The following is a 14,686-nucleotide window of genomic DNA, read 5'->3' as shown; positions in this document are numbered from 1 at the left end:
GTCAGAACTGTCTATTTAAATAAAAACAGTCAAAAATATATATATTTTTTTTGCCCGTGTTTTATTCCTAATTTTAGTTAAAACACTTGAAGTGACTTTTACACTGGAGCTAAATGTAAATGTGTTTTCTTGCGTGTTTACGAAAGGTAAACTTAAATTCCACCATCGTAATCTTTGATGCTTATCTTTCGAAAAAAGAAAACAAAAAGGAAATTGCTGTATTCTGTGATTAAAACCTCGTCGATGTGTGAAGCATAGAGGCAGTACTATCATGATTTGGGTCCATTTTGCCTCATGTGAAATAGCCAGCCTTTGTGACGATTGCAAATTCCGACGTAAAATATCAGGACATCTGTGTACACTTCTAAACATCAGCAAAAAAAAGGCTGATCTAGTGACGCCCCTGCACATTCCCCCTAAAGTACGGTGGCCCTGAGGTGCAAAGCGCTACAACAATAAGGAAAGCGCTACAACATTTAGGAAAGCGCTACAACATTAACGAAAGCACTCCAACAATAACGAAAGCGCTGCAACATTTAGGAAAGCGCTACAACATTAACAAACCGGAAGAGGTACGTCCCAGGGGGAGACCTAAGAAATCGCTGATTGGACTACAGCTCGTTTTTACTTTTGAACCGAAAGTTATTCTGGCTTTACTGTGTTTTTAAAAACCATGAATGTTCTCGGTGATCCAAACCGTAAGATGCAGTCTAAAACGCCACTTAGTCTGTTTATAAGTTTCGCTTTTATTAATTATGCTTTTTTTTTTTACTACGTGCGCTGTGTTTCTGTACCTCAACGCTCTGGTCTGCTCCTCTCCCCTCCCTCCCCTCGGACCCAGGGGCTTTTATCAGCGGCAGCCTTATCACTACGTTTAATGTCTTTCCACTCCTACCAAAATGTCCTAATTAAAATCAATAGGAGAGTCCGTAGCTGTGTTTAATGCTATTTTCTTTTTAACGACACAGAACCAGAGGCGCTTCGGTGGGCGTGCTGCCTTGGCTTGAAATCAGGTGCGCAAAATTACGTTACATATAATTTAGGTGTGCACTTTTAAGGGTCATTTCAACAAGCTTGTAACATCGGAGCTTCAGTTCAGACCCAATATTCATTCTCTTCCCTCTAAAGGAGCCCTATACAGTCTTTATTTATGCTTTTCCCCCACTGTTATCCCTCGCGCGCAGCGCACCAGGGTAAAATAGAGCAGCTGCGGATCATGCGTAAAGACGCAGCGTGAACGACGCAGCCCTGCATGCTTTAAGGGTTACAGCTGAGGGTAAAATGTTGGACCTTTTAGGCTTGATCAAACTCCGCCTCATTCACAAATGAGACCAACATGGATAGATTAATGATAAGCTGTAGTTTCATTATCAACTACGATAACATACAATCTGCTTCTGGGGGGGGGGGGGGGGGGGGGGGGGGGGGGGTTGTTGGGCGTCTTTACGCATGATTCGCAGCTGCTCTATTTTACCCTGGTGCGCTGCGCGCGAGGGATAACAGTGGGGGAAAAGCATAAATAAAGACTGTATAGGGCTCCTTTAGAGGGAAGAGAATGAATATTGGGTCTGAACTGAAGCTCCGATGTTACAAGCTTGTTGAAATGACCCTTAAAAGTGCACACCTAAATTATATGTAACGTAATTTTGCGCACCTGAATTCAAGCCAAGGCAGTACGCCCACCGAAGCGCCACTGGTTCTGTGTCGTTAAAAAGAAAATAGCATGAAACACAGCTACGGACTCTCCTATTGATTTTAATTAGGACATTTTGGTAGGAGTGGAAAGACATTAAACGTAGTGATAAGGCTGCCGCTGATAAAAGCCCCTGGGTCCGAGGGGAGGGAGGGGAGAGGAGCAGACCAGAGCGTTGAGGTACAGAAACACAGCGCAAGTAGTAAAAAAAAAAAAGCATAATTAATAAAAGCGAAACTTATAAACAGACTAAGTGGCGTTTTATACTGCATCTTACGGTTTGGATCACCGAGAACATTCATGGTTTTTAAAAACACATTAAAGCCAGAATAACTTTCGGTTCAAAAGTAAAAACGAGCTGTAGTCCAATCAGCGATTTCTTAGGTCTCCCACTGGGACGTACCTCTTCCGGTTTGTTAATGTTGTAGCGCTTTCCTAAATGTTGTAGCGCTTTCCTAAATGTTGCAGCGCTTTCCTAAATGTTGTAGCGCTTTCGTTAATGTTGAAGTGCTTTTGTTAATGTTGAAGTGATTTTGTTAATGTTGTAATATTTTTGTTAATGTTGGAGTGCTTTCCTTAAAGTTGGAGTGCTTTCCTTATTGTTGTAGCGCTTTCATTAATGTTGGAGTGCTTTCTTTAAAGTTGTAGCGGTTTGCACCTCAGGGCCACCGTACTAAAGTGCTTTCCTGCAGCATCATTCCTGATCGTTTATTGTGCAACGTGTACAATGCTTTACCTGGAAGCCTATGATGAAAGAAGTAAAGTATTTTTAAATAAATATGTGTTAAATTGGGGGAAATTAATATTATATTGGTAATTTTTTTAAATCGAAAATCTACATTTGTCGACACATGACATGCAAGGGTGAGAACAAGGACAATGCAACGAAAGTCATGGAAATGTCGAAGATGACACTCTTTTTCACAGCTAATTTCAAACTGATGTGCCTAATTTTCATAATCTGTTTGCATGATATGTAAATGTTAGAGAAAGTTTCCACTGCACAGCATGAACTGCAGTCCACAGGAGCGGGTCTCTTCACAGAGAAGACGACAGAAACCTTCCACTCGGACGCAGAAGAAACACGTACCAGAACGACGATGGACTACCTGAGCTGGGCCCTCATCAACGGGCCACTCAGTATAATCTGCTTCATCATTAACGTGTTTTACATCTTCTGCATGGTGCGGCCGCTCCACGGAGAAAGCATCAAGCAACCTCTGAAGCTTCTTCTGAGCTCCCTGATTGGCAGCACTGTCGTTTATATCTTCGCGGTTTGCGGAGTGTTTTTCAGTCAGGCATACAACGAACAGAACGGCGTCGCCGAGCTCTCTCTTTACGTCTCGCTCGGCTGTCTGTCCATCAGCGTTTCCTCCTCGGTCTGGCTGAACTTTTTCTACTACACCCAGATCGTTCCGGCACGCGGAGGCCTCTTCGTCTGGATCAAGAGGAACGTCAAACCGGTCGTCTTCGTCGTTCTGCTCGGCGAAAGCATTTGCACCTTGCTGGATTTCAGCCTGTCGGTCGTAGTTTTGAATCTTAACGACTACGAGCTCAACGCGACTTCTACTGCGGAAAATGCATCCCTTTATGACCCTCCGGGGGGAGATTTTCAGAACCAGCGTGTGGACATAACTGTCATTAAGGTCACCCTGCAGAGGTCTCGTTTTTACATCTCTTTCGTTGTGATGATGGCGTCTAGTGGCGCCACCGTGCTCTACCTGAGCAGGCACATTCGCCACATGCTTGTGAATGGCCTGTCCCTTTCCAGCGCAGGGCTCAGTAGCCAGGTGAGGGTCACCGTCACTGGCATCCTTCAGTGTCTCCTCTATTTTTCCTTTGCTGTGTGGCGGGAGTACGCGTTTGCTGCTGAGCATGACATGACGACTTTCATAAGTCCTTACGTGCGATCGACAGCCGTCAGCCTCTACATGTTAGGCACTACGCTGAACCTGGGAGCCGGTCAGTCTGTCTTCAGGCAGAGGGCAGCAGATGTGTGGGGCAGAGCGGGCCAGTGGTGCAGAAGCTTGCAGCAGGGATAAGGTGTACCTGCAGGAAAATTGCACATTTAGAGGAATTATATTTAACAATCATGGCAGTGTTTTTTAATTTTAATGTATAGCTATTTATTTTCCATCAGGTGTTTTTTATGTAATCAAATGAATTAAATTCTTACTTTGATGGTTTTCTGTTCAAATGCTCATGATTCATTTGCAATATTTAACTTCTCACAGCTTGCAATTTGTTTTTATCTTTGATGCAAGCACATGTTCAGTAATCGAAGATGTCACCTAATGTATCTAAAACTGCCTGTTTAGTGGTTGGAACTCCTTTTTCTTTACTTTCCAAACCGAAACTTGAACTCACCGTAGAGCAAAATTCTGTTGATCAAAAACAAGAGGCTAAACTTTTGGGAGTGATAATTGACAAGGCAAGGCAAGGCAAGGCAAATTTATTTATATAGCACAATTCAGTACAGGGACAATGCAAAGTGCTTTACGTGATTAAAATATAGCAAATTAAAACAGAATAAAAGCAAGTAGGAATAAAATGTAGATAGAAATTAGAACAAAGAAGTGGTGATTCAGTTAACTAGAACAGTTGAAGGCAATCCTAAACAAATATGTTTTTAAACTTGATTTAAAGGAACTCATGTCTATCCCAACACAATCTATTGACAATAGATTGTGGTGGGATAGACATGTTCAGAACTTGTGAACTAAAATAGTTTATCGGTTATTAAAAGGTGTTCAAAATATTTTACACCGCAGATTGTTACACAAGTACTTAATGCTTTGTTTTTTTCACACCTTGATTATTGCTCAGTGGTTTGGTCAAATACTTCATCAATTAATATAAACAAACTACAAGTAATTCAGAATAATGCTGCATGTGTTGCTCTTTCATGTGGGTTTAGATCAAATGTGGACAAAATGCATGATAGCCTTTTATGGTTAAAAGATTAAAAATACATTTGTGTATTCAGTAATGGTATTTCTATATAATGTTATAACAAATTAAAGCGCCTTTCATTTTATATACAAAACTATCCTTTAGTACTGATACACATTATTATCCAACGAGACATGCAGTAGGAGGTAGTTTTATTTTACCTAGAGTTAAAACAAAATCAATTCAACGTTCAGTTAGGTACAGGGCAATGTGTGAATGGAATTCACTCCCAAAGACTATCATACAACAAAACACTCTCTATGGTTTCAAAACTTCACTTAAGAAATATTACCTTCAAAGATATTTGGATAGTTAATGTTAATTTAATTAAGGAGATACTGTGTAGGGTTCTTGTTAGCTAGTTCTTTGATATAGATCTATCTGGAGTAGCAAAATTTTATGTTAATGATGTTTATTATTTATTTATTTTACTTTTTAGTGATAAATGGCGTTAAATGTAAATATGTATTAAATTTTGTGTAAATGTCTTGTATATATAGTGTGTAATGTGATGTAATACATTGTATTGTCAAATGGAAGACTATAGGACCCCAGGAAGAATAGCTTTTAGCTGATGCTGAAGCTAATGGGGATCCAAATAAAACAAACAAACAAACAAACAAACAAACCTTTAATGTCACCTGGAAATATCAGAAATTCTATCCCAAAAGGATACATGGGCAAAGCATATTCAAACTTGTCGCATTCTGTTAAACCTTGTGTAAGCAATTACTGCTGTACCAGAAATATTTCACTGTATAATTTTATTGTTTATCCACTAAGGTTCACATTATGATGCTAACGAGAAAAAAATGTCTTAAGTGTCTGTGTGAAATAAACGAAATAAAAATAAAGTTTTTTTTTCTTTTTATATCTATATCTATCTATCTATCTATCTATCTATCTATCTATCTATCTATCTATCTATCTATCTATCTATCTATCTATCTATCTATCTATCTATCTATATATATATATATATATATATATATATATATATATATATATATATATATATTTGGATTTTGTCAATGTTGCACCATAAGTAAGAACATGTCTTTTATCTCATAAACATACATGTAAAAATACATGCCATTTTAAATGTAAAATATTATAAGAAAGTGCTTCTTCTTCTTCATCATCATGATAACTTTGCTTTAATCGTTACAATTTAATAAAGGTAAATTTGTCGTTGAACACAATAAAGTAACGTTCAGGCTATTTATATGCTCTACAGATCCCTTACAGTGAACTCTGGCTGTTCCGCTTCATTCTTTACCCTTTGATGAAAAAAAAATATTAGTATTGATGGTGTCTTGTGCTTTTCTCTTCTAATTTACTGTATGTATTGGATTGGCTATTGTCTGTTTTAACATATTATCGTGTATGATTGGTGAGAACGTTTAAAAAAATCTCTCAGTGAATTTTGGCTGTTTAAACAAAAGAGGGCGCAAAATACTTTTGCTACTGCTGCTACTGTCCCAAATAGGCTAACAAAAACAAGAATATCACACTTTATAAATAAACTAGTAAATACGTCAGTAGCCTATTTGCTTGCATTTGGTGTTGATTACTGCTAACATAACACACACACACACACACACACGGATGCTGTTTATTGTAAGAAGATAAAAGTGATCCATCCACTCCTAAAATGAGTGTCCCATTTCTTGGTCCAGTATTTCAAACCTCAAATGAACAACCAGTTAACAAATTAAATTGGCATATATCAAAGTGGGACGTCTCTTTTGTTTTCGCTCCAACCTGTCCATTCAATCTTTTTTATTTATTTATTTATTTATTTATTTATTTATTTATTTATTTATTTATTTATATACATCCTACTTTTTTTGTTAACCGAAACAATACTACCAGAGAATACTACCAAGAGTCGCGGTCAGTACTGTCAGTTCCGAGCTTTAGGACAGACCGTGAAGGCAGCAGAGGTCTGACGCAGCCCCCCCTTCATCTCCCAGATCAGAATCCTGCCTCGGTCGGCAGTTGGTGAGAGGAGATCCCAGAAGCGGATGCTGAAAGGAGGGAGGAGGGAGGAGGGCGGGACAGATCTCTTCAAGGGTGGAAAAAAAAAACGTTATTTTTTTTTTATGCTATTCCAAAAAGACAGACCTTTTTAGCAGGACACGCCGGACAGACTGCCGCGTTTTGATTCACAAACGCTACGGGAATCTTCAGCTGTGTAGACCCCGAAACATGCCATGTCCGATCAGCGGTCAGGTGAGCAGCCGAACACTTTAACCGCACTTTGAGAAGTTAGAACTGTTGGCCGAGATGCGTGGGTCCGTGGATCAGATGGGACGTTCTGCGTGTGTTTATTGACTGTGGAATCTCCAGTAACGCTCGGTCTGATCGCTTCGGGGGTTGAAACGTCTTCCAACGTCTAATGTCAGCAGCAGTTAGACCGTCAGTTTGAGGGGAAGAGTCACGCAGCGTGAAGGAAAGGGAGAGATTTACTGATGTCCCAGTTAGAAATAGGAAACAAATAGCACGAACGAAACAGGGTGCAGAAAAAAAAAAAACATGTTTAATTCGTTTTTTTTCCTCAAGTTGTCTTAGGATAAATGTTCCGTAACCGTTAACCACCGTAGACGACTTTTACTGCAGTTTATCTACGTTGTTTGGTTGCCATTGGATCCTGGGCAGGGGCGTGCAGACAACTTAAAGGGACAGGTGCTATGGGGGGGACAACCTTTTAAAAGATGGTACACAAACACAGGTGCATCGTAATAACTTTGGATAACACTGAAAAGTTAAAAGGAGTCATAACCCGGTATTTTACATATACTACCCTTCTTAAAATGTCTTTAAATTTGTCTTTAGTTGCTTTTAGGAGAAAAAAGGTTTAAATTGAGCTCTTTCTGACCATTTTTCATACCCTTTTTTTATTACTCACGAGTGTAGTGCACGAGAATTTGACTTGCGTGTGCGCACGTTCATGTGCCATGGTTTGTTCACCATGGTTTCCCAATGTCGCTGCTGCCATGAGTGTCTCTCTCTCTTTCTCTTTCTCTCTCTCTCTCTCTCTCTCTCTCTCTCTCTCTCTCTCTCTCTCTCTCTCTCTCTCTCTCTCTCTCTCTCTCTCTCTCTCGCTCTATCTGACACACACAGACTCAGAGACACTGCCCACACACACAAAAAAGTCACTTTCAAACTCCTGGTTTTCTGTAACATTTTAACTGAGGACCAAAACCAACATGAAACATGAAAACGTCCGATATCCAGGTGATGACTCCTTTAATTAGTTTCTGTAACTCAATTCAAAAACTAAAACTCATATGTTGCATTGAATCATTACAATTCAATTCAATTTTATTTATATAGCGCCAATTCATGAAACATGTCATCTCAAGGCACTTTACAAAGTCAAGTTCAATCATATTATACAGATTGGTCAAAAATTTTCCTATATAAGGGAACCAGTTGATTGCATCAAAGTCCCGACAAGCAGCATTCACTGCTGGAGAAGCGTTGAGCCACAGGGAGAGTCGTCTGCATTGTACATGGCTTTGCAGCAATCCCTCATACTGAGCAAGCATGAAGCGACAGTGGGAAGGAAAACCTCTGGCAGAACCGGGCTCAGTATGAATGGTCATCTGCCTCGACCGACTGGGGGTTAAAGAAGACAGAGCAGAGACACAACAAGAGAGACAAAAAAGCACAGAAGCACACATTGATCCAGTAATCTGTTCTACATTGAACACACTGATATTTGATAGATTTCAAGGGTTTATTATGGTCAGTTTTGATTATTATGGCTCACACGTAATAAAAAAAACACAGTTTCTTAGAAAGTAAAAGCATTACAAAAGACCAAATAAAAAAGGATAATTAAAGGTATATAGCCACGTAATATGCTTATTAAAAAGACAAAAAGCCGTTTGATCATGATAAAATAGGGTTATATACACCAAGCCTCCATCTTGCTGGTGTTTTGATGGTCCTTTGTGAGCTGAAAAATAATTTGCTCTTGGGCACGATTAACAAATATAAACAGATGTGGCGACATCTAGTGACAGTATTGCAAAACTATCGTAATGCCAGTTTGCTTAATATATATATAAATTGTAAATAATGTCAGACTGAGCCTGACCCTCTGCAATGCCTCGCAGTAAAGGGGCAGCTCAGCGTAATCGAAGACCCAATCGTTATTAATTAAATACACTTATCTACAGCAACTTTAAGAGCCTCACATCAGCCTCAGATCTGAGCCTCGGCAGGTTTAGCGTCTGCTTCAGTGATCACCAACGGTCATACTGTATTCCCAGCGACATTCCAGTTTTTTTCCCTCATGAAATCATATATTTTTTTTTTTTAGCTTTTTTCATTGGATCTTGGACCTTTCTTCATTGTATCGCTGAGAGATGCTAATAGCCGTTAGCCGCTTCCTTGTTTTAGCTCCTGCCGCGCGCATGCTCAATGTTGTACTTTCATTAATATCAAAAATAAACACGGAAGGCTTTATTTACTAACAAATTGAGCAAACACAGAGCATAAAACTCCAAAGTAACAACTAATACACCAGCAGGACACGATCATCTTTAATAAAAACTTTGTATGCAACCAGAGCGAGCTACTGACATATAAATAAAATAAAAGTCAAATAACGTGGCTATGCACCTTTAATACAGGAACTTTATGTCCAAGCTATTGTTTACAAAGTTTGCTAATTTGACATTTGACCGGTAGACCCAGTAATGGAGACCAGCTGAATGTAGCTATTAAATCACCCTGATGTTCCTTCACACCTCGGCAGTATCAAAGACTGATCACCTCAATCAATGCCACGCTCTACCGATGCAGTTATTCAAGCAAAAGGAGCCTCGCCCAGATGTTGCATGCATGTAGTACATGGACATACTTGTCTGTAGATTGGCATTTCTTTCAAATGTTGGTCTTATGTAATATTCTAAATTTCTGAGAAACATAATTTGGGGATTTCTTTAGCTTTAATCCATCGTCATCATTTAACTCAAATAGCTGTGTATTGAAGTATTGAAATTATATATATAACTTATTTTCTTTGATGACATTGCAGTTTATTAACACATAGCTGGATGATTGCTTGAATAAACCGCTACAATATGTCCGTGGTAACTTGCAGGCAGATTTGGGATACAGAAGGTTGCTAAATTTGTTTAGTAACTACAATGGAAAAAAAACAAACTACTTGTAAAAGTAGTCTGTTGGTGAAGTTGCCTGTTAAAGTTGTGTCTGAGAAGGGGAATTTACTTGTGAGTAGGGCTGGACGATGTAGAGAGAAAAAAAGCATATAGATCAAATGGAAATCATATTTATCTATATCGATATTTATGAAAAGATTTTACACCTTTGTTTTTTTAAGTGCAGCTTTGGCCTTTTTATGCTGTTGCTTAATGACCTATATTTATATAACTCACAACCATTGAATTCAAGCACAAACCTTTAGTCTGCCAACGTTTTACCAAAACTGTATGTTTTTACAAAAAAAAACCAAAATAACCCGTGCTCTCTGAACTCTTTGAAGGGGGCGGAGCTCGATGATGGAGCGTTCCTGGGTCTGCGTTTCTGATTGGTTGGGAGGAGGTAACGACTGTAGTATTAACCTACATGATAGGCTGGAATGCAAAAGGAAGTAAAACTGTGATTCTGTTGAACTTCTTTTGACCTTTTTTTCCCCCCTATCGCACCGCATGTCTATCCATCGATATATTTCGTTATTGAATTATCGTCCAGCCCTATGTGTGCGTACAGAGTTTGAGAAAAACGTTCAGCAAGATGAGAAAAAAACAACATTTGATTATTTTGACTCATCAGCTCGCTTCCTAATGGTCCTAACCGCAGGCTTAGAGGTTTCCAGTTGTCGCCTGTAAGTTAGAATGAGACGAGGCGAACGGTGATCAGAGAGACCCCGAGTTTCATGGGGAGTCCTCTATTAAGACTGTGTACCAGGGGTCCAGGCTGTTTGTGTCTTCGTTGGGGCACTGTAGGTACTGTTTCTATTTTGGTAGTCAATCTGACAGGTCTGAACAGTTAAAATCCCTAAAAACAATGATTAGAGATTGTTGGGTGTTTTTATTTTCTCCATCTCTGTTATCGCCTCAGCGATCTGTTTTCCCAGCGTCTGATGTGCAGTTCTGTGGTGGGGATGTAAAACGGGTTTACAGATCAAAGACTACATGCCTTCTGTGATACTGTGACATCAGTACTGCCACCTTCACATCTGTACGTTATTTAAAAAAAAAAAAAGAAAATCCAGAAATAAAACAGTTTCATTTGAAAGTGCTTTGAATCCCTGCTTATTACCAGCGGTTTAGCTTTACTGAGTCTGCTGTAAAACTGTGACAAGATCTCCTTTTTGCCCAGAATGCTTTGTTCATTAATGTGCGACGTTAACGACGGGTGCGTTCTCCTCCGTCAGATGCCGTAGGGCGCGCCCCGTGAAGCCTGCTTGCCTACCCTCGGACAAAGGGCATGGCCCCGGCCCTGACCAGGATCCTGCGAAATGACCACGGCATCCACCTCTCCTCTCCGCCTTCCTCCGTCAGAGTGGACCCTGATGCCGGCGCAGTCACGTCCGCCGTTGAGCTCGAGCCGCCCGGGAGATCCACCGACGGCGGGGACCTGCAGAAGATCAGCTTGAATCTGTGCTCGCTCGGCTACCTGTACCCCGTGGACCGCCCCGTGCATCCTGAGCCTCTCGCACGTGGCCCTGCCCCTGGCGGTCGGGGTGAGATGCTGGCCCGGCCGGCCCCAGGCTCCCTCGTCGGCCTCCCCCGCTTCAGTAAGTGCCAGGGAGAGTCTCGTCAAGTGGCCACGGTCTTCCCAGGTGCGACAGGCATGTTTGTGATTGCTCTTCCAGAGCACAATAGCCAAGAGGCAATCCTGCTGCATGGACCGAGTGCTCGGCACCAATGCGGGCCAGATGGCGGTGACGTGCGCCCCTCCTCTCTTATCCTTCCCAGTGTGCGTCCCTCCTATTCCCAAGGCGAGACAGCATTTCCGAATCTCTCGTCCATGTATGCAACCCAGCCCACTGTGATGTACGAGGAGTGGGAGAGGACCCTCGGCCCTCCTGCATGTTCGAGGCAGCCCGGGACCGGCTTCGCGAACCCCGACCGGCTGCAGCCGGGGCGCCCGCTGGAGGACGCGGCCGGGGAGCAGCTCTCCAGGCACGAGGCGCTTCAAGGCAGAGCCTGTAGGCTGCAGAGGAGACTCCGAGCCCTGCTGGGCGAGCACGCTTTGAAGCACTGCAGCCAGCAGCTGGAGGGGCTGAGGAACCATTTTCAGCCCGAAGATGTGGCCCTCGAGTCCAGCCTGGACTCGGTTACGCCCCCGCAGACCTGCAGCGGCTCCTGTTTTTCTTGGGACGAGTCGATCACGGCCTCGCCCTTCTTCGCCGAGGTGGCGGATTTCTGCGAGTCCAGCCAGATGGTGCTCAGGGGGCTGCAGGAGGCCTTGGACTCAGAGGCCACAGGCAGCAGCAGCTCCGATGACGAGTCAGAGGAGGACACGCTTTTACCCTCGTAAGTACCAGCATGTAGAGCTCATTTATTAAGTTAGCATATATTATTGTTAATAAGGTCCTGATTTGCAATGCTGCTGGGTGGTGACGGACTACAGCTTACATGCTTTGGTCATCGACAGGAACGTCCTGGGCTTCGAATGATTCAATTGAACTGTTCTTTTTTTTTTCCAGGCGGGGATGATTGTACAACACTGCTACGGATTTTAAAAACAAGTTTGAATTTACTGTGACTTTTCTTTATTCCACACAGGATCAAAATCATAGATACAGGCTCAGCCACAGTAAGATTCGGTGAAATGTCCCGTAACAGGTCAAGCACTAGTCAAGAAATCCCAAAACTACCTTTGATGTGTGTTTGTGTTCGAGTTTCGACCATTTAGCTTAGCGGTGTGCAACCTGTGGGTCTGGAGCTGCATGGGGCTCTTAAGCCCCCCCCCCCCTCGTCAGCTTCTGTTAACGTAAATGTTACACGCCAGAACAGAACAGTGCTACTAAGCATAAGACAATAAAAGTGTGTTATGTGGATGCATAAATGTGTTTTTTTTTTTTGCAACATCTACCTCATATTTTTACAACGGAATCAATGAGATTGAATTTTTCTTTTGTCATCAGGCCGCAAACTACACGCTTTCCCCCCATGAACTTATTATGAATATGAAACTTTGTAATCAGTAATTTGTATTTGCTTTTGTTGTTGAAAACGTCTAAAATTCTTGCTTGTTCTGAAAGCTAAAGATAGAAATAGCAGCGTGATTATTCAACCATTAAGCAAGTATAGGTTTGACTCTCTTTTCCAAGGTGTCAGGTAGGTTTGACGTTTTCTTCGAGACAGATTTTGTTCGGCAGGAGCGTCAGCGGTAATGCCACTTGGGACTGTGGAGGTTGCTCAGTCCTGGACTAGCTGTGGATTTGAGGTGAACATTTCAGAGGAAGTCCTCCTTCTCCATTAATCCTTCCTGTTTTGTGCAGCAGAGCAGTGCCGGTGGCAGTGACACAGTCAGCAACCTGACTTGTCGTTGGTTATACGTAAACTTCTGACCAGCAGAGCATGTCAAAAAAAGCATGGCGTTTCAAGGGAGGAACAGACTTTCCAGGGAAAGGACGACACCCTCTGGGTAGAGCTCCGTCCTGTGGAAAAGCGCCACTGCGAGCATCTTGCTTGTGCAGCTGGTCCGTACGGCTAAACAAAACCAGCTTGAGACCCGAGACGCTGGAAACCCTTTGAGGCGTAAAATTAGATCATTTCAGTGTCAGATGTGAAGCTAACTAGTCGTGCTGAAGAAGGTTGGCGGTGCTGGGTGTGGGGGGGGTGGGGGGGGGGCTTTTAATTCCTATGCTTCCAGCTCAGACTAGTGGAAAGTACACATCGGTGGTGTCTCACTTGATTTGAGGCGGTGGACGGCAGCCAGCGAGTAAAGGATGTGAAGCGGAGTTTGTTTAGGGGAAACGCTGAAACGCGCACAGCTATGGAGGCTGACACAAATCCGGCCTTATTTTGCTGTCATAGTAAATGTTTTGGAGATGTGTGCTGCAGCCTGCATGCATGTTTAGCTTGGCCCTCGGTGACATTTACACGGTGGCTGTCATAAGTACAAGTTTTGTGCTCTCCGCTGTGGTGGGTGTTCTGACGTTTTTTTTTTTTTTTTTAGCAAGGCGTTCACACATAGTTGTTTCTTTCCACGCGGCAGTCATAACAGATCCGTCTGACGAGCCAGCTCCCTCTCTACCCACAGGGTAGGAAAAAAACAGGGGGGCTTGCCAGCGGGCCAGCCGTGGTCCGCCCAGGCTATGCCATCACGTCTAAGCTCTCCCCCTTTTCTCTGGCTGAGAATGTGCATGTCTGTGTTTGGTTTGATTTGCCAGAGGCGCTGTTATTACTTAGTCCCTGTGAAAACTTGACATCCTGTATGTCCTGTATACCACAGGTTGATTAAAAACGTGGCAGAACTGGATTTGAATTGGAGTTATGCTTACATTTTTGAGATTATTAAGATTTTTTTTTAGCTGTCTCGTGCTGGATTTGCTTTTCCTCCTCCCTGACTGGAGTTAGCCTGACAGCCTTTCCTATTAGTTTATTTATAGACAATCAGTAAAGGGTATAGTTGAAACCACTTTTACATACACTGTGTAAAAAGATAAAACCATTTCTTTCTCACAGTCTGGCATTAACTTAAATCAGACTGAAAATTTTCTTGTTTGAGGTCAGTCAATATTACCAAAATTGTTTTTTATTTATTTTTTGCTTAAGGCCAGAATAATGATGGGATTTTTTTTTTAAACTTTCCTAATATTCAGAAGTTTGTATACATTTCTTTAGTTTGCGGTAGAGTTTCTTTTCAAACTTTTCGGACTTACGGTGCGCTCCCTTTGTCCTCGGTTAGTCGGAAATTTCAACTGGAACGGCCACTTTAAGTCAGAATCACAAGTCGGTGCAACAAGATCATACCCGACCTACACATCTATGATGCCTTCTACTCGTAGCGACATTGAGTAAAACTTCGTTGACTGTTTTTGGCAGT

General features: G+C 42.0%; 2 protein-coding genes across 3 annotated transcripts in view; both read left to right on the top strand.

Moving 5' to 3' along the window:
- Nucleotides 1-2,793: 2,793 nt before the first annotated feature.
- LOC105937081 (taste receptor type 2 member 1-like) lies at nt 2,794-3,735 on the top strand. The gene has a single exon (XM_012878220.3). The coding sequence runs from the start codon at nt 2,794-2,796 to the stop codon at nt 3,733-3,735; it is 942 nt and encodes a 313-aa protein (XP_012733674.2).
- Nucleotides 3,736-6,642: 2,907 nt separating this feature from the next.
- kansl1l (KAT8 regulatory NSL complex subunit 1-like) overlaps nt 6,643-14,686 on the top strand; it is a 34,949-nt gene continuing 26,905 nt past the window's right edge. Inside the window, exons 1-2 of one of the 2 annotated variants that reach the window (XM_036139496.1) lie at nt 6,643-6,880; nt 11,061-12,165. In XM_036139496.1, coding sequence (XP_035995389.1) covers nt 11,114-12,165 — 1,052 coding nt within the window. In that variant the 5' untranslated portion in view covers nt 6,643-6,880; nt 11,061-11,113. The remainder of the gene's footprint in view (nt 6,881-11,060; nt 12,166-14,686) is intronic. The other variant, XM_036139497.1, reaches the window with a different exon arrangement.

The sequence above is a fragment of the Fundulus heteroclitus genome, chromosome 7 (assembly GCF_011125445.2).
Source record: "Fundulus heteroclitus isolate FHET01 chromosome 7, MU-UCD_Fhet_4.1, whole genome shotgun sequence".
Lineage (NCBI taxonomy): Eukaryota > Metazoa > Chordata > Actinopteri > Cyprinodontiformes > Fundulidae > Fundulus > Fundulus heteroclitus.
This window is presented reverse-complemented; position numbering and strand designations above follow the sequence as displayed.

Bases quoted from the DNA above. Each gene is read 5' to 3' on its own strand.
- LOC105937081 (XM_012878220.3), top strand. From the start codon at position 2,794: ATGGACTACCTGAGCTGGGCCCTCATCAACGGGCCACTCAGTATAATC.